Genomic DNA, 22,645 nt, shown 5'->3' with positions numbered 1-22,645 from the left:
CTAATTCCAAGAAAGAAATCTTAAAGATATAAAGTGTCCAATTTTCAATACAATCATATCATAGGATTTCTTAAATTGAATATCATGTTTTAAAAATCACTTGTTTTCTGAATACATATATCTATCTATTTATGTTTTTATTTAATTTAAAGATAACATCACTCAAGTTTTCAATACAGTAAATGAAATCATTTTTATTTTAATTTGTTTTATTATTCATCGTGGTATTTTTAATAAAAACTCCTCTTCAATTTAAATAAAGTGTAAAGTTATTTGGACCGACACCTAGAGATGTGCAACACAAATTATTTTTCAACTGTAGATCATTTTTAAACATTTTAATGACATGGTTTCATTTCATTATTTAAGTAAATACGGTTTAGTTGAATATTATTCACTTCAAAATTGGATTTGAATAAGATGAGGATGAAGTTGGAGGGTTAAACGCGCGAGGCGTTCAGGACCACCCAGGTTTTATTTTTTCAACTTTGCATTTGAAGAGGCTTCCCAGGGTGACGGATGGCGAGGTTGTTGAAACTCGCCCCCCCGTGGCGGCGGCGTAAATGGCGGCGACAAAAGCGGCGAGATTTACGTGCGAAACAAGATGTTGCCGCTTCGCAACGGTACGACCTCGACGTTCCCTCCGATGTTCAGCTTTTGCGTTCAAGAAAGTCCGTCCGAGCCGGTCGAGAGGCGGGGCTTAACTTTAAATGGGTCAGCTGTCAATCCAACCATTCTAATCCGATCTAATCTAATCTAGATTATGGTTAATCAGATCTCTTTAATGGATTTTTTTCTAATCTGATCTAATCTAATTAAATGTAATGTTATGTCATCTGTGTTCAGATCGGATTTATTCCGATCTGGTCTAATCTGATCTCACCCAATCTAATCTAATTTCATTTTATGTAATTTAATCCAATGTAATATTTTCTAATCTGGTTTTATCTAATCTAATCTGATTGAATATAATGTAATCTAATTTGTGATGATCAAGTTTGATATATTCCAATCTAATCTGATCTAATCTCATTGACTCAAATCTAATCTGATCTAATCTCATCGACTCAAATCTAATCTGATCTAAATCTGTCTGATGCAGTTTGATCTAAACTGTCCTACTTGAATGTGATGTAATGTAATTCCACTTTGGCCTAATCTGATGTGGTTGAATCTAATTTGGTCTAATCTGATCTAATTTGACCTCATCTAGTCGAATCTAATGTAATTTAATCAAATCTAATTTAATCTGCTTCAATCTAATTCGGTCTAATCTAATCTGATTTGAACTAATTCTGTGTAATCTAATCTGATCTAATCTAGTTTGATCTGCTCTAATCTTGTCTAATCTAATCCAATCTAATCTAATTTAATGTAATCTAATGTGGTTTAATCTAATATGGTCTAATCTAATCTGATTGAATCTAACCCGGTCTGAATTGATCTAATTGGGTCTACTCTAATCTGATCTAATCTGATGTGGTTTAATCAAATCTGGTCTAATCTAATCCGATTTGACCTAATCTGATCTAATATAATCCAATCGAATCCAATCCGGTTTGAACTGATCTAATCAGGTCTAATTTAATCTGATCTGGTTTAATGTAATCCAGTCAAATATAATCTGATTCGATGCAATCCAGTCTAATGTAATGTGACATAATGTCATCTAATCTAATCTCGTCTAATGTGATGTGGTTTAATCTAATCTGGTCTAATCTAATCTACTTTGAATTGATCTAATCCGCTTTTATCTAACCTGATATTGTTCAATCTAATCCGGTTTTATCTAATCTGATCCTGCCCGAGGAGAATGCGGGCTTTCCTTCAAAGCGACGTCGAGAAGATGAACGGATGAAGAACAGATGGACTTCTGTTCACGCTTCCATGTCCACCTCCTGACCTGATTCCCCCCGGTCATGTGACCGAACACGCTGGCGTGATCCAGCTCGGTTTTAACCCTTTCACACACACACACACACACACACACACACACACACACAAACACACACACACGTTTGTATACATACAAAGTGTGTATACTCCTATGAACAAGACTCAGTGAATGAGCCAACATTAATAAACCATTCATTGATTCATACATGTTATAGATATAAACTGTTCATTCATTCACACGTTTTATAAACAACCATTCACTCATTCATTCACACGCCTGTTCTGTGTCTGATGGTCCGTCCCGTTTCCAGTTTTTACCCCCCACTCGGTCCCGGACGGTTAAAATTCCTCCGTTTTGCATCATGTGATCCCGTGATTCCATTGATAAAATTGACATTTTACATTTTTTTTTCCCCCCAAACGCCGTCCATCCCTTCAATTTTTTTTTCCCTCTCTCCACTCTCATGACAAGCTCTGGCGAACGCGGCGTGCAGCGGCGCGCCAATCGATTCTGATGCCTTCCCAGCAGGGAAATGACTCTCTCCGCGTCTGGTATGCGGCGCGACGGGTTTTCTTTTCCCATAGCCCCACCACCACCACCACCACCAGTTACCATGGCAACCAGGTGGGGTTTCACACATGTATATATATAAATATATGATAATTCAATTGAATTTTTTTGGGCCATTTTTCTTCTGGCTGTTTTTGTGTTTCTAAATATTTATTTTATAAACTCCTTTTTTTCTGATCAATTCATCTATTGACATATTTATGTAAAAGTCACTGTAGTGAGTGATTTGTATTTTTTTCTTTAAGTTTTTTTTTTTCCACTTTTTCATCTATATATTAATTTATTGAACGATGAAATGATAATGAATTTGATATTTGAAAGAGAAATAATTCAGTTTTTTTTTTTGACTAAAATGACAGGGTGTCTGATTGGATAACACTATATGATTGACAGATGACCCATCCAATTAAACTCCACCCCTCACCCCAACAACAGCTGTGATTGGCTGCCGCCCCTATCTAACCCTTCAAGCACTCCTGCTCAATAGTGACATATTCTGTCGCCATAAAATAATAAAAAATATATAAATATACATGTTGACATAGTATCAAACCATAATAATATTGTGCTAAAATGGTAGAAACACGCACACACACACACACACACACACACACACACACACACACACACACACACACACAAACATCCTTCTGCCTGTGAGAAAATTGTTAAAAATAATGTGTAATTGCATATTAATAACAGCTTTTTAAGAATAAGAATAAGAATAAGAATAAGAATAAGAATAAGAACAACTTTATTTATCCCGAAGGACATTGTTGTGCCAGAGTTTCAAGTAAAACATAACAATAATAGATAATAGTAGGAAGGAGGGAGAATAAGAAATACAAATAAAATATAAAATGTCAAAGTTAAGGCTATAAAGTGTTTTAAGGTCTTAAAAAGTACGAAGATTTGAATATTCCCTTCGGCTTAACATACTTGATATTTTTTTTATAATACTCCCAATACGCCTGATGGGGTTAGGGTTATTTAATGTTATCAATACAAAGTTTGTTTTTGTTTCAGTCCTCAAACAGGAACAGCGGGTTTACTTAACCGGTTAGCGGTTTGGGTGCGACCTTAGCATGAAATAAATCATTATCTAGCAATACTGTGGGTTTTTGGATAGAGAGAAACAAAACAAAGCGAAACGTCCTCGAACGAGTACAACAAGATAATTATTAACTATTATCAACTATAATTTACTTCTTCTCCATCGATCCTCCTCTCCCACCCCAGCTAACTTCATATCCAACTCCAGCATCCATCTACCAATATATCTTTTCATTACTAGTTAATTTGAATGCTATTACACTGCGAACTACGAACGCTAGCTGTTTTTGTATCCTAGCCACGTCAGTATCGGTAAACCTCAAACCCTCGTTGCCGTTCTCGTCTGTTTCCTTGACAACCAAAGGTGAGGTACGCAACTTTTGACCTTTGACCTCCAACAGACCGCTTCCTCTTTCCTCAAATGGAGACTCCTCAACAGATTAGTCACACGCGTTTAGGATTATTTCCAATTTATTCTAATTCTATTCTAACTTTCAAAATAAAGTGAATTTTGGAATTTTCTTTTGGTCTGGAAATAAATTCCATTTTTTTTTCCTGTAGTTACGCAACATCATCGGATTCTAATCTGATAATTTGTGAATGTATTCACTGTATGTGTTCAGTTATTATCGTTTTGTTGTTTTTGTTAATCTATTGATAACAATATAAGAGTTATGATGATATCACCAATTAACCGCTCGAAATCTGACATTTAATTCATACAAATGACTCTAATATCACTTTAATATTTAAAATATTTAAATATATACATATATTTAATAAAATATTTAGTAAATATTTTAACAAATTCCTGATGGTGTTTGCGGTAATTGATGCTTGTAAAAAATTGTGTAATAACATTGTGCACATGTGTAATAACATAGTAATAAATACATTTCCAGTGTTATTACAAGTTACTACATGTTCCCAAATAACACAAATAATTATTCATAAATATCGTTATTTTGCCAAGATAACTATTTGCAAATTTTCTCACTTCATTTGACATTTGAAAAGTATTTGCATGCGTGCGTGTTTTTTTATTTTATTTTTTTAATTAAACAGCAAGAAATAATCAGAACGAAGGAAACGGGGACGAAGGGGGGGATGGAGAATGAGTGGAAAAATGAGGCGTGATGATCGACGTGCGTGTGAGCGCGCACACGTGTAAATGCAGTGTGTGTGAGTGTGTGTGTGTGTGTGTGTGTGTGTGTGTGTGTGACATACAAGCTAAATATACTCAATATACAAGCTAAGATCACATAATCCTTCCTAATGGATGGACCGAACCACTTACCACCCCGGACCCGGGCAAAGTCGAACTCTCCTCCTCTTCCTCACGCCCGTTTACCCGTCGCGTAAAAAAAAATAATAAAAAAAATAAGGGTGACAAATCACACATTCATGTGACCGGGCGGCTGCTCCGCTCTCATAGGACCCGCCGTCACACCGCCGCACCACGTGACCCCGGTAAATAAAGCATCCACGGCCGGCCAATCGGGGAGGGGCGGGGGGGCTCGGAAGACACCAACATAAATAATATTAAGATCATAAATCAATCAACAAGCGAATTACGTCGTTTCCTCCCTTTTGCTTTTTAGGCTCCGCCCACTTTTTGGTGAGCTGTGATGCGAGGAGGCTCGACTTTTTTTTTTCTGCTTGAAACGGCTCTAAAAGTGCACCGGGGCCGGGGCGGCGTCGCTCAGACGACGGAAGAGAGAGAGTGGGAGAAAGAGAGAGAGAGGGAGAGAGAGAGAGAGAGAGAGAGAGGGGGACGAGGACGCCACCGCCGCCGCCGCCGCCGCCGCCGCCGCCAGCCAGCCAGGATGCACATCACCGCCGAGGAGAAAATAGAGCTGGGGCTGAAGGGCGAGCAGGGGACCGACAATCTGGCCTTCGGGGTGAGTTCACATGTTCAGCCATTAAAAAAAAAAAATTAAAAAAAAATTGGGTATCACTTTAATCCAAAACAAGAGCAAAAAAAAAGTTGAAGTAAAAAAAATTAAAAAAAAAAAAATTTGGTGCATTTGTTTTAAAAAGCCGTTTGGAAAAAAGAAACAGTGGTACTTTTCAAGAGAGACTAAAATTGAAAAAAAATAATCCATTGCGGAATGTGATAATTGCCGAACCGTGCATGTTTGTGTGTGTGTGTGTGTGTGTGTGTGCATTCCATGAAAGACGTCACATTCCCGCGTGTGTGTGTGTGTGTGTGTGTGTTTGCGTGCGTGTATGTGGGTGATGATTGCACGGTTTAGATGGGTTGTATTAGTGCTAGCCGTTTAAAGAGAAATGTGAGAAAGAGCCGAGAGGGACGCAAAAGAAAAAAAAAAAAAACAGGAAAAAAAACAGGAAAAAGAGATACTTAAGTTGGTTTTAAACTTAAAAATAAAGAAACGGAAGGGAATAAGAACGGACGCAGGAATGTGAGGGTATGTCGCTGAAGTTTCCCCTTTCACGCCCCCGACTATTCCTCTCCGAGTGGCCGCCCGTGGCTATCGACCCCCCCCCCCCCCCCCGCCCCCCCACTGGCCCCCTGACCCCCCCCTCGTCGTCCGGTCGAGCAAAGAATCCAGACTCTATGCAAACAGCTGCAGGTGCGCATACACTGTTATTACACATTTATTACACATCTATTACACCAACACTAGTTAATAACCGCCTTATTACCGCAATGGAACTTTTTTTTGTCATCTTCTTTCTTTTGTTGTTTGTTTTTTTGTTTGTTTGTTTGTTTGTTTGTTTGTTTTGGAGGCCAGTCTGGGCTGGTTATGAATTTATTTACCGTACAGCGGCCTTTGACCTCCACGCTCTCATTGTTTGATTTCTGGCTTCGATCATTTGAATGTTTTTACATAGAGGCTTTTTTAAAATTTTATTTTATTTTAAATGAGTGAATAAATCAGTCGTAGTTACAATTTTTATTTACCTATTAGTTTTCCCTAAAATATGTGAATGGAGTAACCGGCGGAGGTTTTTATGGGGCAGGAAATAAGTTTATTGACAAAATTATTAATGATAATAAAATCACATTAATCACAACAACAACAGTAATAATAATAATAATAATAATAATAATAATAATAATAATAATAATAATCAAATAATAATAATAGAGATTTAGATGTATGGAATTCACCCATTTAGATTAAATGGATTATAATAAAATGTCAACTGTGATATATAGATTTATTGATTAATAAGCAATTCAATCTGGCTCAGTGAAAGGGTTCAAAATGATTGACGTGTTTTTCTGCCAATCAGAAGTCACGTCGTAAGAGCGCACGTTTAACCTTTGACCCTCGGTCAATGAACAACTCGGCACAATCTGGGAAGTCGCGAAAAAAATGAAGATTATTAAACGGCAACACAGAAAAGATAGTCAATCATTATCATCCATCGCCATGGAAACGGGGAGTCAGTTTTGTTTTCTTTCCTGCCTCTGAGGATAACAAAGGTGACAGAGGTTGCGACGAATTAAACTAGATCAAATAAATTCAATTTCAAAAAAGCTCAATCAAACTTAATTAAATTACTACATAACAGCGGTGTTGATTCACTGCAGATTAGGTGACACTAAGTTATTTTTATTATTATTATTATTGTTATCATTAGCATTAATTATCGACATGAGGAATGGATGGATGGATGATGAATGGTATCATTATCGATTATCGAAATCAATATATATGTCTTGGCCACGTAACAACACAGACCTTCACACAAGCACATCCCATAATACGACTACTTCTACTTATAAAAATATTTTTTGATATTTTAGTTTTGTGTGAAAATCAGAAATCTCAGAAATCATTAAAATACACTATATATATATATATATATATATATTTATATATATAAAATTACAATATATAGATATATTTTCAATATATGTGAGTGTAATAATCATGTTCAAAATTAAGATATTTCTTCAACTGAGACGATAAAAAAAAAGAATAATGTAGACAAAAAAAAATCAACATTTGTGCTTTCTTTTAAGTATAATAAAATCCCCAAAAGGTATATAATGAGTACCACCACAAGGGATGTATTACTGGTATTATAGTTACAGGCTTGGCATGCAAGCGACACAGAGGACGCCCACCGGAGGCTTTATTACAGTGTTATTACAGCTAATTGGGAGTGTAATAGGAGTGTAATACACACCAGAATGCGGTTCTGGCGCAACTTGGGGATCCTGGCAGGGCAACGAAACTGATCGGAGCACCTGATCAACCGGACATTTTCTGCCGCCATGGTCACATCCGTCCAAATGGCTCAGCAAATGTATTTCTCGCTATTTTCTTATTTATTTATTTTTTTCCCCCCGCCGTCGCCACGGGGACAAGGGATGTTTTGTGTCTGTTGGTGCAGCTGAGCGGTCCAGGGTTCGCCGGTATCGAGTGTCAGCAGAGGATATTTCATAACCCCCCCCCCCCCCCCCCCCCCCAAAAAAAAAAAAACCAAGGGGTTTTTACACAGTATTTACAAAAACTTAATACTTGACCTTGGACTCTAAAATTGACTCTTTGCAATTTTAATACTTTTTTTTTTTTTTAATCCGGTCTTTTAAAACAATTTTTTTCTGGATGTTTAAAGGTTAGCAGCGAGGCATTCAACGACAAATTAAAAAAAAAAAAAAGAAAAAACTAATTGGGGGCAGCAGCAAGTAGTCCCGGGTTGTTCTGGCGAGCGTTATTATTTTTTTTAAAAGGAGCTTTTATTTTGCCTTGGAAATCCAACTTCCTGTCACTGAAGTGTTTTTGTATCAGTGGCGCGTCGCATGGGATATTTACGTTTTAAATCACTGCCGTTTCCCTTGGAGATTAATGATAGCGCCGTGGAGCGTTAGCATGGATGCTAGCACTAGCGAGCGGAGCCGTTTAGGAAAAAAAAGCGACTCTTAGGCGTTACCTTAGCAGAAAGCAATTAGCCAAGTAGCCTGTCTCTATACGGTCCTACATGGTCTAAAAAGATTAGTTTGTGCCACTTAATGGATCATAAGTGTGAACTGAGGTGTTTATAAGATGCTTCATAAAAGTTCGCATGTTAGTTAATAAAGGTGTAATAACATGTATGGCATCATGTAAGCACATATAATGAACAAATGTGCTAAAATATGAAACAGCGGCTTACCTTTAGCATTGTTCGCAAAACCATCTGCTTTACGACCAGTTATTAACAGATTATTATTGATAATTGATTTGTTGTGTTACTGATGATAACAGATGCCCGGGTTATTACTAAATACACGGTAATAAGCACGTTATAACGCTTGTGAAGCCCATTACACAGAAATTAATGTCTGAAAGATACAATTCAATTTGGGGAGTAGCAGCCGGCTAATTGCGGAACGTACACAAAGTCACGTTACTTAAATTAAGAATTTGAAAAAAAAGGAAACTTTACAGCGTTAGCCACGGCTGCTCGTCCCGCAGGAGGTCACATGCACGGCGACCAGGGTTTTGCCGGTTCACAACGTCTGCAACCCCCCCCCCCCCCCCCCCCCCACACACACACACGGCCAGTGGGAGGGGCTTGTAGCATGGCGAGGAGGACCGGAGCCAATCGATAGATTTCCAGCTCGGTTCCTGCACAGGTCTCGTGAACCTCCGTCCCCTGGACCCTTGGAAACCTTTGAAAATTAACTCCGGATTAGCTCAGAGGGTGAAGCTATCCATGGCCAGCGGCAGCGTTAGCGGCGGCTACTCGATCCGTCAAAGCCGGTAGCCAATACGCAGGATGGCAACTAGGTTGCTCGGCAGGTAGCCATAGTTTTTTCACCCTTCAGGCGATGGGGAAAATATTCCTGAAAGACGCGAATACTCCAATTTTCTTACTCTGTATGTGCACTGCTATTTAATTATTTGATAAGTACTCAATTCAAATAATTCCTTTTTTGTTTTTTTACTTTTTGGTTATATAATTAGATTGAGAATTTTAATCTCCTGCTGTTGCCTTTATCATTTAGCATAAAACTCACTCATTTCAGAATTTGGTTTGTGGATATGCAGACGACACTCGGGCACATCCTTGACTAGCATAAATGTTCGACATAGCTACACGTATATGTAAAGAATATATATATATATATATAAAGAAACTGCAGAAAAAGTAGTGATTTTAGATTCCCTCGGTTCTTTCTGGCCTCTCGATCCACAGATCCGCCACGCAACCGCGGACTAATCAGCCTCCTCACGCCGGCGTGTCCATCCGCATCGTCACGGCCGGGCTGAAACACCTCAGCACATGATGCGACGCGTTGCATAATCACATTGTCGGCGGGGATTAACCACAGTTTGGGGCCCCCGGAGGCTGGGGGGGGGTCGGGATAGGTCTCGGGACTTGGCACCCAGCGCCTGGGTTCTGCCGCTCCGATGATTAGATCCTTCCTCGAAGCGAGTCACAGATATTTTTTTTTTTAGCTCTTAATTCACGCTACTGAACTTCAGCGTCATACTGACTGCGTCGGCCATGTTTGGAGTACTATACTCTTTTACAGCTTTTTTTTTTATTTATTAAACCTCGTATCAAACCTTCATAATCTTTCTCTTTGACTTTGTCCGGCAAAAAAAGACAAAAAAACTCCTCACAACTCAGGATCAATTGTATGCCGCAGTCACCGTCGCTTAAATTTGCAGGTAAATGCCTAAAAGTTGTGCTGTGACGTACAGAGGAGGACAATTTGATACTTGAACTGCAAAAAAATTCAAGGAAGACAAAAACAGAGAAAAAAAAAAATCAACTTTTGGGATCAGAAACATGGCGAGCAAATCAAGCCAATCAGAGAGCTCTGTCTCTCAAGGCTCCGCCCCCTGCTCTGGGTCGGGGCCCGAAATCATCAACAATAATCACTGCATAAAATGATAAACAAGACCCTGTCCGGGTTGCAGTTTGGTCACTTGACAGCGGTCCTTATTCAAACTGCCACTCTTTACTCTTCAAAAGTAATCTGATTACATTTTCAAACAAGGCAGAACCATCTTATAGCACCTTTCTTCTTCTGAGGGCCTTCAGCCAATCCTTTCGGGTACTATTTGGATTATTAATGTTCTATTATGTTTGTATCTATCCATATATCTATATATATACGTATAAATATATAGCTATATATTTATTTTATATAGATATAGTTATGTAACCACTAGATGGCGCCAGAGGGCAGCGTTTGGCGTTGGAATGGGGCGGCGAAGGAATGCGGCGCCCAGCTGAGGGGCCCCTGCAGTGAATCCGTACTCGGCCTACAGGGGTCATGTGACGCTAATAAACCCACACAAACACACACACACACACACACACACGCACATACACGCAAAAAGAAACTATGCCGAATTTCGAAATATAACATAAAAATGGTTTTGTCACACTATGCGATAAAGAGGTGACCGTTTCGGAAACTATTTCCTTTTTCCGGCATTTCAAAGCTGTGAGTAAAACATATGCAAGTCGTTAAGTGAACATAACCTAGTAATAAGTTATTTATTTCCATCTTATTACTCTTTCTTTTGGAAAGGAAGCACTTAGCAGGAAATCACCTCCAAGAAATCAAAAGGACTAACAGCTCCCCCCCTGCCGCCGCTGCTGTGAGCAATTCCCAAACTATGCCATTCCACCATGCAGGAACATGACAAGTGGACTTTTACAAACTTGGCAAACAGGTTCTTTACTACCCCGGCGGTTGGATACTGGAAAAAAGGAATGTGAGTCGGGTTCTTTTTCTTTCCTTTCTTTCTCATTTTCTAAATTCCCTGTTTTTAAGTGGGCGGTGGCGGGTCCTCATGAGTTTCTTCTGGCAGGGAGAGTGGGACTTAGAGATTTGGTCGTCAGAATCAACCCAAGGAATTGTTCCTGTTGGCGTGTTCTTTTATGGAGAACAGCAAGGAGTGGGTTGGACGGAGTGAACGCAACGCTATGTTTAGGCGACCCATCGGGTGGTGCACTAAAGAGCAACCTGAGTCTTTGGTGACCCATCCGGTGGTGCGTTCAAAGACAACCCGAAAGGACAACCTGACTATGCAGTAATGATAATTTGGTTATCTGTTCAAGGGTGACCCGACTCTGATAGATTAACAGGTAACCTATCTGGTGATACATTCAATAACAACCCAACTCTACAGTATTATCCAAACTTGCCGGTAGCAGTTAGCTGATGGCCTGTATGTTGGTACATTCAAGGACGACCAGCTTCTGCTGGAACCATTGTCTGGTGACTTGTGCTGCGGTATGTTCAAGGACATTCAACTCTACAGTAACGATTAGCAACTGCTCTGGTGGTACATTCAAGGACATCCTGAGTCTGTGGATACAATTGTCTGTTGACCCTTCTGGTGGTACCTTCAAGGACAATCAGACTTTGCTGTAACCGCTGCCTGGCGGTCAGGGATAACCTGTCTCTGCTGTCTCTCCAGTAATGATTAGGGACTGTTCTGGTGGGACATACAGGGGCATCCTGACTCTGCAGGTACAATTATCTGCCAACAATTCTGGTAGTACATTTAAGGACATCGTGACTCTACAGGTATAATTGTCTAGTAACCCTTTAGCTGGTATGTTCAAGGACAACCAGACTCTGCTGAAACAATTGTCTGGCAACCCTTTTGGGGACAACCAGACTCCACTGCTGCCATTTTAAGGTGACCCTTCTTGTGGTACAGTCAGGCACATTTAACTTCGCAGCCACGAAAATGATGTCTTGAGGCTTTTAGCTTTTGATTATTCCTCAATTGGCCACCAGGGGGAAGCGGGTGTCTGCTACACTGTGCACGGGTACGTGTTTTTGCACCGCATCCTCCGGTTGCCTTTTCTATAGACTCTAACTGGAACAGCTTTTACTGCTGGCAGTAGCGGATGCTAAAACATTACATACGGGGAGCGGAGTTAGAGGTGATGCAAATTGGAATGACGGGGGGGCTGGAATGGAGGACTTGAAGTGCAATGTCCTCATATGAGGACGCACTCCTTTTGCCTCAGTCAAGGTTTGCAGTCCGAGACACACGAAAACATCAAACTATGGGAGAAAGTATGGCAGCGTGCCAAGCTAGTAATTGAGTAACCAATGTAACCATGTAACCAATTACGAGTAAAGTACCCTTTAATTACACCAATGTACTGTATATTTATACAGTATAGTCCCCACACAAGGACTGAGGAACACAAGGGGTATAAGGAAGAAAAGTAGATATAATTATATATATATGTTATACAACAAAGTACAAAATAATATATATATATATATTAAAATCCATGTCTATTATATATACTGCATATATTTAATATTTGCATTATTTAATTATTATTTTAGTATTTAATATGATATTTATTATTTTTCTAGCCTGTCCAACCCATAGTTACGAATGAATAGATGAATGAATGAATGAGTGAGTGAGTGAGTGAGTGAGTGAGTGAATGAATGTATGTATGAATGAGTGAGTGAATTTTGAAAAATGCAGATTTGTAGTTACGGTACTTGAGGATATCTGATAAAGCGGAGATAGAAATAAACAGTGCTTGTTTTTCATACTTGTGTAAATGACGCAGTACAACGTACTACCAGTGCCAAAATGCTACGCCACCCCCTGGCCTTGGCTGTCTTTATGGAGACGGCTGTAAAATCCGGAGAAACTTTTTAACGCAATCTCTACAGGAAATAAATGAAATAAAAAATGGAGGCAGTCGAGGGGTTATAACTCATTCCTCGTCAAAATGAAAAAAAAATCATTTTCATCTCTCATATTTCTTTCATCCTTTCATCTAGTTGATTTTTAATTTGGTTTAATTTTCTTGAATTAAATTAAAGTCAACTAAATTAAATTCAAGCTAACTCAATAAATAAAAGCAGGGATCTTACTTCGAAGGAGCACTTCCTGTCCATCATTTTTTTTATATCCCAAAACATCCAATCACATCGCAGTCTCCGGGCGGCGCTGCCACCTCATTTCCCTGCCCCGTCCTCCTATTGGACAGGAGCCCAAACAGGAAGTAGCTCACCTGGCCATTCCTGGACGCACATCGAAGCATTTGATATAATAATAAAGTATTAAATGGATAATTATTATAATTCTAAATAACGCGGTCATTCCAAACTACCCCTATTTGTTGTGTTGGAGGGCTGATATATACATTTATTTTATATAAATATTTATATAAAATTTTATTTTGTATAAATATTTATATTCATATTTTTTACACACACACACACACACACACACATAAATATGTATATATATATATTTATATACATATATATGCACCAACTTGCACATATATACAAATATACATAAATACCTGTATATATATACATAAGTATATGTAGGTGTATATATACAGCGCACATAAAAAAACAGATATATGTATATATCTGTAACATACAAACACATTTATTCCGATATATACTCATATGAATATGTACACACACACACACACACACACACACACACACACACACAATATACTGTATATATCTGCAGGGTTGGCGGCCATGACAGTCCAGCTTTAACACTTTTGTAACAGCCATGAAAATCTCCATTGCAGCCATGAAACAGCCATGAAAATCTCAGCTCTGATCCCCACCTCCCCCCTCCTCCGCCGCCTCCCCCGCCCCGTCTTTCAAGGAGCCCAATGAAAACCAGAACCGCTGGCGCGGGTCGGCACCTCCGGTATGTCGGCAGGGCAGCCCGGAATCCAACCCGCAAACGGCACCTCGATGTTTGAAATCACTAGCTAATGTGGTTCACATTGTTTCATTTCTTGCCTCCATCCCCGCCCCGCTATGCCGCCGCCGCCGCCGCCGCAGGGCAAAGACAGTGATGAGCAGCCAGCGATTTCAATCGGGGAGCCGCAGGAGGAGGCCCTGGAGGAGCCGGTGGAGAAGAGCGTAGATCTGGTCTACTCCCTGAACGACAGGCCGCCCTGGTACCTCTGCATCCTGCTGGGATTTCAGGTAAATCAACATCGCCCGGCACCTTCTCGCCCCCTCCGAGGAGGACGACCTGCCCAGACGGCCTGATTTGTTGCCTCGGCCCCCCCCTTGGCACCCCCCACCAGAATCCAAAGCCATGATTTTTAAACAAAACGTAATCAAATATGAATTAAAGTCATCTGTTCGTTGGGCGCACCTGCGCACGGTGGGTGTTTGGAGGCGGCTGACCCGGACGGGGTCGCCGGTCAATCATAGGGGCCACACATAGAGACATCCAACCATTCACTAGCCAGCAAGCAAGGAAGTACTTTTGAGGATGTATGTATATACGGTACACACACTAAATATAAATCATACCGTGCACAGTTAGCGTGGGTGCTATGTAGCCGCCAGCTAGTTCATCCTCCGCTCTTTGACCCCCAAAACGTCAGGATAGGGTTAGCACAGATGCTTTTATTTTGTCGGTTTTTGCCTTTTCCTGCCATATTTACTTCATTTTTATACTGACCAGACGGCCTGTCAAAATAAAATACTCTTGTTTTTAACCCCTTCATTGCCAAATTCGCTCATTGCTAATTTCTCCCAATATTTTTTTTTTTTATTTCTACTTATATAATTTTATGAAATAATCAAATGGACACCAGCGGATATTTTCACTATTGGAAAATTTCATTTTTTTTAAATTCTTTTTTGTTCATTTGAAAATAAATAATAATTAATAAATAATAAAAAGGATGTATTCGTTGTTTAAAAAAAAAAAAAAAAGAAAAGGTGTTGTCGGGCAGTGGCACTGCTGCACTCCACCCGACGGTTAATAAACCTAAATCCTAAATCACGCGTGATGAATGTGCTGGGGCCGAGGAGTGGGGAACCTTCCGAGAGGCGATAAACCCGCCCGAGAAAAACTCCCCCTCCCTTCGTCCGATAACGGTTGGCTCATAATTCTTCTTCTTCTTCTTCTAGTTCGTCTTTTAAAACGCTGGAAAAAACAAAAAAATTCAACCAGCCTCTGCTCCACTGACTGTGAGTGGCAGGAGGTGGTTGTGACAGCTGGCGATTTTAGTGCCGCCACTAGCCTCGTCATGTGAACATCCAATTGGATGTTTTCATTGCGAGTTCATGAGAATCTGTCCCGTGTTCTAATAATACCCTGTTTCCAAAAGAGAGTACTTATATCGCATTCTTAGAGTTCTGCAATGCTTTCTCATTTCCCACCCGTAAATACTCGCTTAATTACGAGTGCTTGAAGTAAATACCGCTCAGAAATGTACCCCCTTGGCACTAATGAGATGTTACTGCTCATAAGTACTTGGGGTAACCGTTTTTCCGGTTATACTCGCTACTGTGAGGTAGCAAGAGTAGCAAGAGTACCTTTCGCATTCAAAACCCATTCCTTTAAAAGCACAAGTGTTGTCCTTCTTCTTTGGACAGTCAGTCATGCTCCAGCACTCCACTAACCCGACCGAGTCGACCCCTCCCAAACCAAGGTCCGAGGGGTTGAATGAGGTCGTGACTCCAACCCCTTCAAAGAATTGAGGACTTGACCTTGGGAGAAGGGGGGTGGTCAAAATGGAAGTCAAGAGACGGGCAGGTCAGGAAAACAAGTTATTTGTACGGAATCAACAGTTGAGTTCTAATTACTCATTCGTACTTTATCTATACTATCGATCATGGAGACTGGGTTATAGGGGTGCTGGAGACTATCCCAGAGGTGTGGTTCACCCTCGCATTCATGTGTCATATAGAGACATACAACTATTGACTCTTCATATCGAAACATACAAGTATTGACTCTTCATATAGAAACATACAAGTATCGACTCTTCATATAGAGACATACAAGTATTGACTCCTCACATAGAGACATACAACCACCATAATTTCTGAACTATTGAGCGCATCTGACTATAAGTCGCACCAGCTAAAAATAAATATATGTGTACATTTATAGGCTGTACTTGTTGATGAGCCACAGGTGTCCATGCTGTAACATGAGATATTTACACAGAAACTTTTTTTAAACTTTTAATTCAATACATACCGGTAATATCCCCAAATACGCACTGGAAATGCTTTTTTCTGAACAATGACTGTTACACGGCGAATAAATAACACAAGGAAAAGTCCATCCATCCATCCATCCATTTTCTATCCTCACTTTATCCTACTCCAGCTGATTGCTATCTTCATCTTCCTCCTGTGCACAAAAACCAGTAAAGTCGCTTTCTTCCGTGTCTGAATTGAACAAATTCAGAATTTCACAGTAACTTCACTGGCCCAATGTGACGAGGCTAAATATTTTGGTTGCATGAAGCTCATTAGCACAAAGAAATCCCTAGATTAGCCACATCATTGTTTAAGCATCAGCATTCAAAGCATGTAAAAAAAGTAGCAGCTTATAGTCCAGAAATTATGGCGTTGACTCTTCATATGGAGACATACAAGTATTGACTCTTCAAATGACATGCAGGTATTGACCTTTCATGCAGACATACAACTACAACTACTCTTCATATAAAGACATACAAGTATTGACTCTTCATACAGAGAGATGCAAGTATTGACTCTTCATATAGACATGCAGGCATTGACCTTTCATGCAGAGACATGCAACTACTGACTGTTCATATAGAGACATACAACTACTGACTCTTCCTATAGAGCTGGGGTCGGGACCCTTTTTGACTGGGAGAGCCATAAAAGCCAAAGCGCCGATCCAAATGCAAATTCCTCTGTCCAAGCAGCCTGGAGTGCCATACACCGTCACCGGAAGAGCCATGTATGGCTCGCAAGCCAAAGGTTCCCGACTGCTGATTTAGAGACATGCAGTCATTGACCTCTCATGCAGAGACATACAACTACGGACTCTTCATATCGAGACATACAAGTATTGACTCTTCATATAGAGACATACAAGTATTGACTCTTCATATAGAGACATACAAGTATTGACTCTTCATATAGAGACATACAAGTATTGACGCTTCATGTAGATATGCAGGTATTGACCTTTCATGCAGAGACATACAACTACAGATTCTTCATAGAGAGACATACAAGTATTGACTCTTTTTATTGATTTGGAACTATTCACCTTCTCATTCACACGCCACCATTCACTCAGTCAAATGTCGTATGCAACCGAGTGACTGGAGACATGCAACCATTCGCTCTCTCACTTACACGTCACAGAAACATACCGTGGACTTTGGGAGGAGAGCGGAGAACCTGTGGGAACCACGTTATGATTTAACTTAATGTTGACCCGCCATCCCCGTACGAGGACAGGAGAGGGGATTTACACAGCTGGAGGGGTGGGGGTGGGGTTCTCTGAATATTTCGTCAAAACAAGGTTAAGGTGGGATCAAGCACTCGCCCCGCCGCCCCCCGACAGGGAAACCCTTGCTCCAATATCCTCCGTCATGAAACTGACATCCACGCCTGACTTATGGGATTTGTAGGTACAAAAATACCCCCGTAAATCTGGACTGGCGCATGAACATCTGTCCTTAATTCCCCCTCCTCATCTCTTCCTCCCTGGAATGCAAACACACACATACACACACACACACACACACACACACACACACACACACACCGCACAGATCGATCGTGAACGTGGACATGTCAGGTCAGTGAGAATTTCGGAGGAGAAAAAAAAAATACATGAAAGTCTACATCGGAATTATCAACGTCTCAACTATCGTGTGAAAGATGCCTTATTACAGTGTAATGAATGCCTTATTACATATGTAGTACATGCCTTATTACAGATGGAAAATTACTGCAACTCATTCTTTGGTATTTAAATTCCTCACGTTAATTAAGTAGTAGTTGTGACGCCACATTGTTTATCTGACGTTTATGAAGATGTGTTATTACACATTAACAAAGATGCAATTACAGCTGCGGTGTGGTTTATTACCACTTTATTATCCGCAGCACTACATCCTGGCCTTCGGCGGCATCATCGCCGTCCCGCTGATCCTGGCTGAGCCGCTCTGCATCAAGGACAACAACGCCGCCAAGAGCATGCTGATATCCACCATATTCTTTGTATCGGGACTCAGCACGCTGCTGCAGACGGCAGTGGGTACCAGGTGAGCTACTTCAACCCCCCACCCCCAAAAACGGGTTGTCCTCACATGCAGAACTAGTTACAACCACTTGTATTAACACATCTATTAGCTCCTGGTCCTCAGGTGGTCTCAGCGAGCATGTTTGCCTCGCTAAATGTTTACTTGGGGATCGGCCCTCCGGTGCACTTGACAACCGATTTCATGCCGGGACAAACAGAGCGCTAATTCCTATTCGCTCAGTGATGTGACATTAGCAGAAAATGTAACATTAAGCCTGCGGGCTAAGCCACGTCGTTTGTGCTAAAGTACGCACAGATCTCATAATTCACCCTCTGAAAACACGGCATGTCTTTGATCGGATGGGAATCGGTGAGGAATTTCGTGGGCTATGCTAACGCCGCACATCTACCGCCCACCTCCATACACCTTGGGCAAATAGCTAAACGCTTCTGTTTGAGCTTCCCCCTCCTGACAAACACCCTGACATTGAATGATAGCCGGCGTTAATCCCGCTTTTCAGCGCAAAAGCTTTAAAGATAGCGGTACAGAGGGAAGGAAGAATGAAAACAGAAGAGGAGGTACGGTTTCATCGTGGGTGCAAATGTTGTATTTCTTACAGCCTCGAAAGAAGGGAGGTCAGGGGGCCACTCACTGTGAACATGAATTGTAGCCACTTTTGGAGGCGATGCTAGGCTGGAAATTTCCACATGATTTGAACAAAAGTGTTAGCACGCTAACGCACTACACCCTCCTTGTCAGATAGATCCCAGAGAGTTCGGATAAACAACGCAGATGCATGGTTTCACTTGCATGCCCGTGTACCCCGGGGCGCTACTGTGGGTCCTCTCCTATTCCAGATATGAACTACATTATAGTAATTACCCACAACATGTCACCTTGGAACATCACTTAAAATTTCCCCCAGGCTGACAGAAGCAGTTCAAGCAAGGGAGGAAGTAAAAACAGGATGACTCTGACAGACTTTCAAAATAAAACTGTTGTAGGCTAGTAAAGTTGCAGGATTCTCTTACGGACAGGCATACCGAAGGGAGCTATACCGGGTTCCTTCCCTTTTTCGATATGAACTTGCAGCCAATCGGATGTCAGGTTGTACCGTAGGTAGGAAAAGTACTCTCGCTAGTACAAGATACGCAAAGACGAGTATTGTTGATCTTTACCTTCACCGTTTCCATGGAGATCTGTTACGGTTCGCTCCAAGCTGGGCCGGAGCTCTGAATGTGGAGCCTTTCTGTCGACCCGCAGGCTACCCATCCTCCAGGGTGGGACGTTCAGCTTCATCACGCCGACCCTGGCCATCCTCGCGCTGCCCAAGTGGCAGTGTCCGGCGCCGGGCGACCCGGTGATGGCATCGGGGCAGCCGCAGAACGGCACGCTGCAAACGGGAAACTCAGATGAGGTGTGGATGTCAAGGATGCGTGAGGTACGTCAACCAAAGCAAAAGTTTAGTGGCGGTTACTTCAGAAAATGAGTGATTGAAAGCTGTCACGCAACTTAATCAACCTGGACTCGTGTACCTGAGCTTACCTACGTAATTACATAGTAATGACATAATAATAACAAGGATTTACGTGACAAAGGACCCCTGCGGGGCGTAATTGAGCACAAAAGCATTTAGGTCACAGATGACGGCGTGTCAAATCGCAGAGTCGAACGTTTGGATCCAATAAATTCCCCAAATTCCTATTTAATAAAAATAAAAGAGACACTCCGTAGCCAGTTTGAAAACCTGCTCACAATCAGGAAAAATCATAAAGACGATTTATTTTAGCTTCTTTTTACGGGGATTGTCATATTTTACACCTGACATCAAATCGCAGGCTCGACCCAAAAAAAAAAAAAGGATTTTTATGATTTTTTATTTATTTATTTATTTTCTCGGATTTTTTCCTCATGGCGCTTTAAAATAAAAAGGTGAATTTACAGCTGGGCGCGGCCAGGTTGTTCACACCTGTGTATCCGCATAAAAACGTGTGTGTTTGGCGGCGGTTCAATGCACGCCAGTTTCGTCAGGAGAGATTGATGGGTGCGCTATAGGTCAGCCTACCCCTGTTGTTACCAGTGTACCACTTTCTGTGCCAAATCTCACACACACACGCACGTGCATGTGTATAAATTCTGCCGCTATGAACAAAAACAGACATGTCGGGATTTGAAAACGCCGCACGGATGGATTTACGAGGAAACAGAGATAATTTAGAAAGAACTTCTTTCTCATGGTGCATTCAAGGGTTGTGGAGAATGTGGAAATGTAAAATCTGATGAGCGTTTTTCTCCCCGACGGTCAAAAGCAGTCGGCGCAGCCCCCCCTCGCTGCTTAGCAGACGGAAAAACGACACAAAGTCCGACGTTCATTCATTCCTTCCTTCCTGATCTATCCTGCTAATATGGAGCCACACAATGATTCACCCTCTTGTTTACACATCATTCGCGATTCAAAGCGGTCTAACCTCGGCGTCGCCACCCTCCCTCCGCAGATCCAGGGCGCCATCCTGGTCTCGTCGCTGCTGCAGCTCTTTCTGGGGTTCTCCGGGCTGGTGGGCCTGGTCCTCAAGTACATCGGCCCGCTGGCCATCGCCCCGACCATCAACCTCATCGGGTTGTCGCTCTTCATCGAGGCCGGCAAGAAGTCCGGCGGTCACTGGGGAATCGCCGCCCTGTGAGTAAAAAAGGACCTTCTCGCCCTCGCATGCGGTACTTGTACCTTTCCAGATCGAAGTAAGCTGGAGGTATGAACATGTCCGGCAAGTAACGCAATTGTTTGTTGTTCCTCAAAAATTGGACCCAATGAATCTGCAACATGAGGAGCGACCACGTTGGGTCAAATTGACCAGTAGCCCCGGCGTAGGGGTGTCGTGATGTTAAAACCTCGACAAAACATCGCTCTGAGTCGTAAATATAGCGGCCCTTCCGTCCGATAACACGAAAAAAAACATCAAAGGGATATAATCCCGATCTGGCCGGGCGCTAATCCCGCACTATGTGACAGGAAGTCATACAACTGTCGGGTTCCTGCCTTTACTGAACTTCCTGTCCCAGGACACTGATATCATCACATTCATTCTCTTTATCCAACTAATCCAGTTCCACATGTGCCCCCCACCACCCAACCCAGAACCCCCCGCCCCCCATCTCTGGCGAGAACCCGTCATTATCCGCCGCCATCTACCCCCCCTCCCTTTGCCAATAATGCGGCCTAAAGACATTACGCTGAGTGGTCCTTGCGGGTTCTAAAAGGCTTTGGGGCGTGTCTACATCCTGGTGCCATGTATGGATGCTAATCAGTCATATCCTTCTTAGCCGCTGTGCTCCCCACCACCATCTCCATCACCCCCCCCCCCCCCCCAACCAACCAACACAGGAAGTCCAGCAGAACCACGACTGTATTGCAGCCATAATTCTTTGCATTCATTCATACGATATATAAATAGATGATACAGTGGAAATTAAGCTAATCGAATCAAAGGGGGGTTGGGGGGTGCTGTTTTAATCCTTTTATGGATAATTATGGGATTGAAGGACCGGGAAGGGTTGAATCGCCTCGAGATCATAAAGAGCCTTGCGTTTGAGATTCAAGGGAGTAGCCAGTCGTCCACCACTCGGACCAGTTCCCTCCCCGGCACCCCCAGTAGCTCGGAGCTGGGCACGTGGGACCTGTCGGTGCACGGACCCCGGATCGGAAGCCCCGCTGCCGAGGCAACGGAACAACCCATCTCCCCGGTTCCCTAAGCTCCGACGCCTCCGCAGGCGCAGCCCCACCACGGATCGCCCCTTTCCGACGTAGCCGACCGCCGAGTCCTGACCCCGGGGGAACAAGCCCTGCCCCCCACGCTTCCGCCGAGGGTTCCACGCGGTTCCCACCGAGGAAACTGAGCCAGCCATTAGCTTCTGTGGGATGGGGGAGGGGGGTCTCAGCGGGGGGGCGTCGGACACGGGGTCTGCTTTTAGGGCTACTTCCTGTCCTGACTCTCACTCCCGGAGAGCAGCATCTGCACCGGAGGCAAACCGGGGTGGGGGTGGGGATTACGTGGCGGAGGAAGACGTGACGCATCGCAGCCGGGGGGCATTTTTATTTATTTATTCATCTTAGTTTTTTGTTTTTTTTTAAATAAC

At 42.1% G+C, this 22,645-nt stretch overlaps 1 protein-coding gene and 1 long non-coding RNA gene across 3 annotated transcripts in view; one reads left to right on the top strand and one right to left on the bottom strand.

Annotated features, from left to right (window-relative positions):
* Positions 1-19,808, bottom strand: part of LOC147232428 (uncharacterized) — a 62,624-nt gene extending 42,816 nt beyond the window's left edge. For both annotated transcript variants that reach the window (XR_015106357.1, XR_015106358.1), the window contains exon 1: positions 19,693-19,808. This is a non-coding gene — a long non-coding RNA (uncharacterized LOC147232428). The remainder of the gene's footprint in view (positions 1-19,692) is intronic.
* Positions 5,252-22,645, top strand: part of LOC147232427 (solute carrier family 23 member 2) — a 29,540-nt gene continuing 12,146 nt past the window's right edge. The window contains exons 1-5 of the mRNA XM_086149266.1: positions 5,252-5,421; positions 14,310-14,456; positions 18,378-18,535; positions 19,778-19,955; positions 21,010-21,191. Of these exons, the coding sequence (XP_086005392.1) occupies positions 5,347-5,421; positions 14,310-14,456; positions 18,378-18,535; positions 19,778-19,955; positions 21,010-21,191 (740 nt within the window). The 5' untranslated portion in view covers positions 5,252-5,346. The remainder of the gene's footprint in view (positions 5,422-14,309; positions 14,457-18,377; positions 18,536-19,777; positions 19,956-21,009; positions 21,192-22,645) is intronic.

This window comes from Fistularia commersonii, chromosome 7, assembly GCF_037954325.1.
Source record: "Fistularia commersonii isolate RoL2024-O1a breed Wild chromosome 7, RoL_Fcom_v1.0, whole genome shotgun sequence".
NCBI classification, from domain to species: Eukaryota; Metazoa; Chordata; class Actinopteri; order Syngnathiformes; family Fistulariidae; genus Fistularia; species Fistularia commersonii.
The sequence above is the reverse complement of the archived record's forward strand: the minus strand, read 5'-3'. Positions and strand labels throughout refer to the sequence as shown.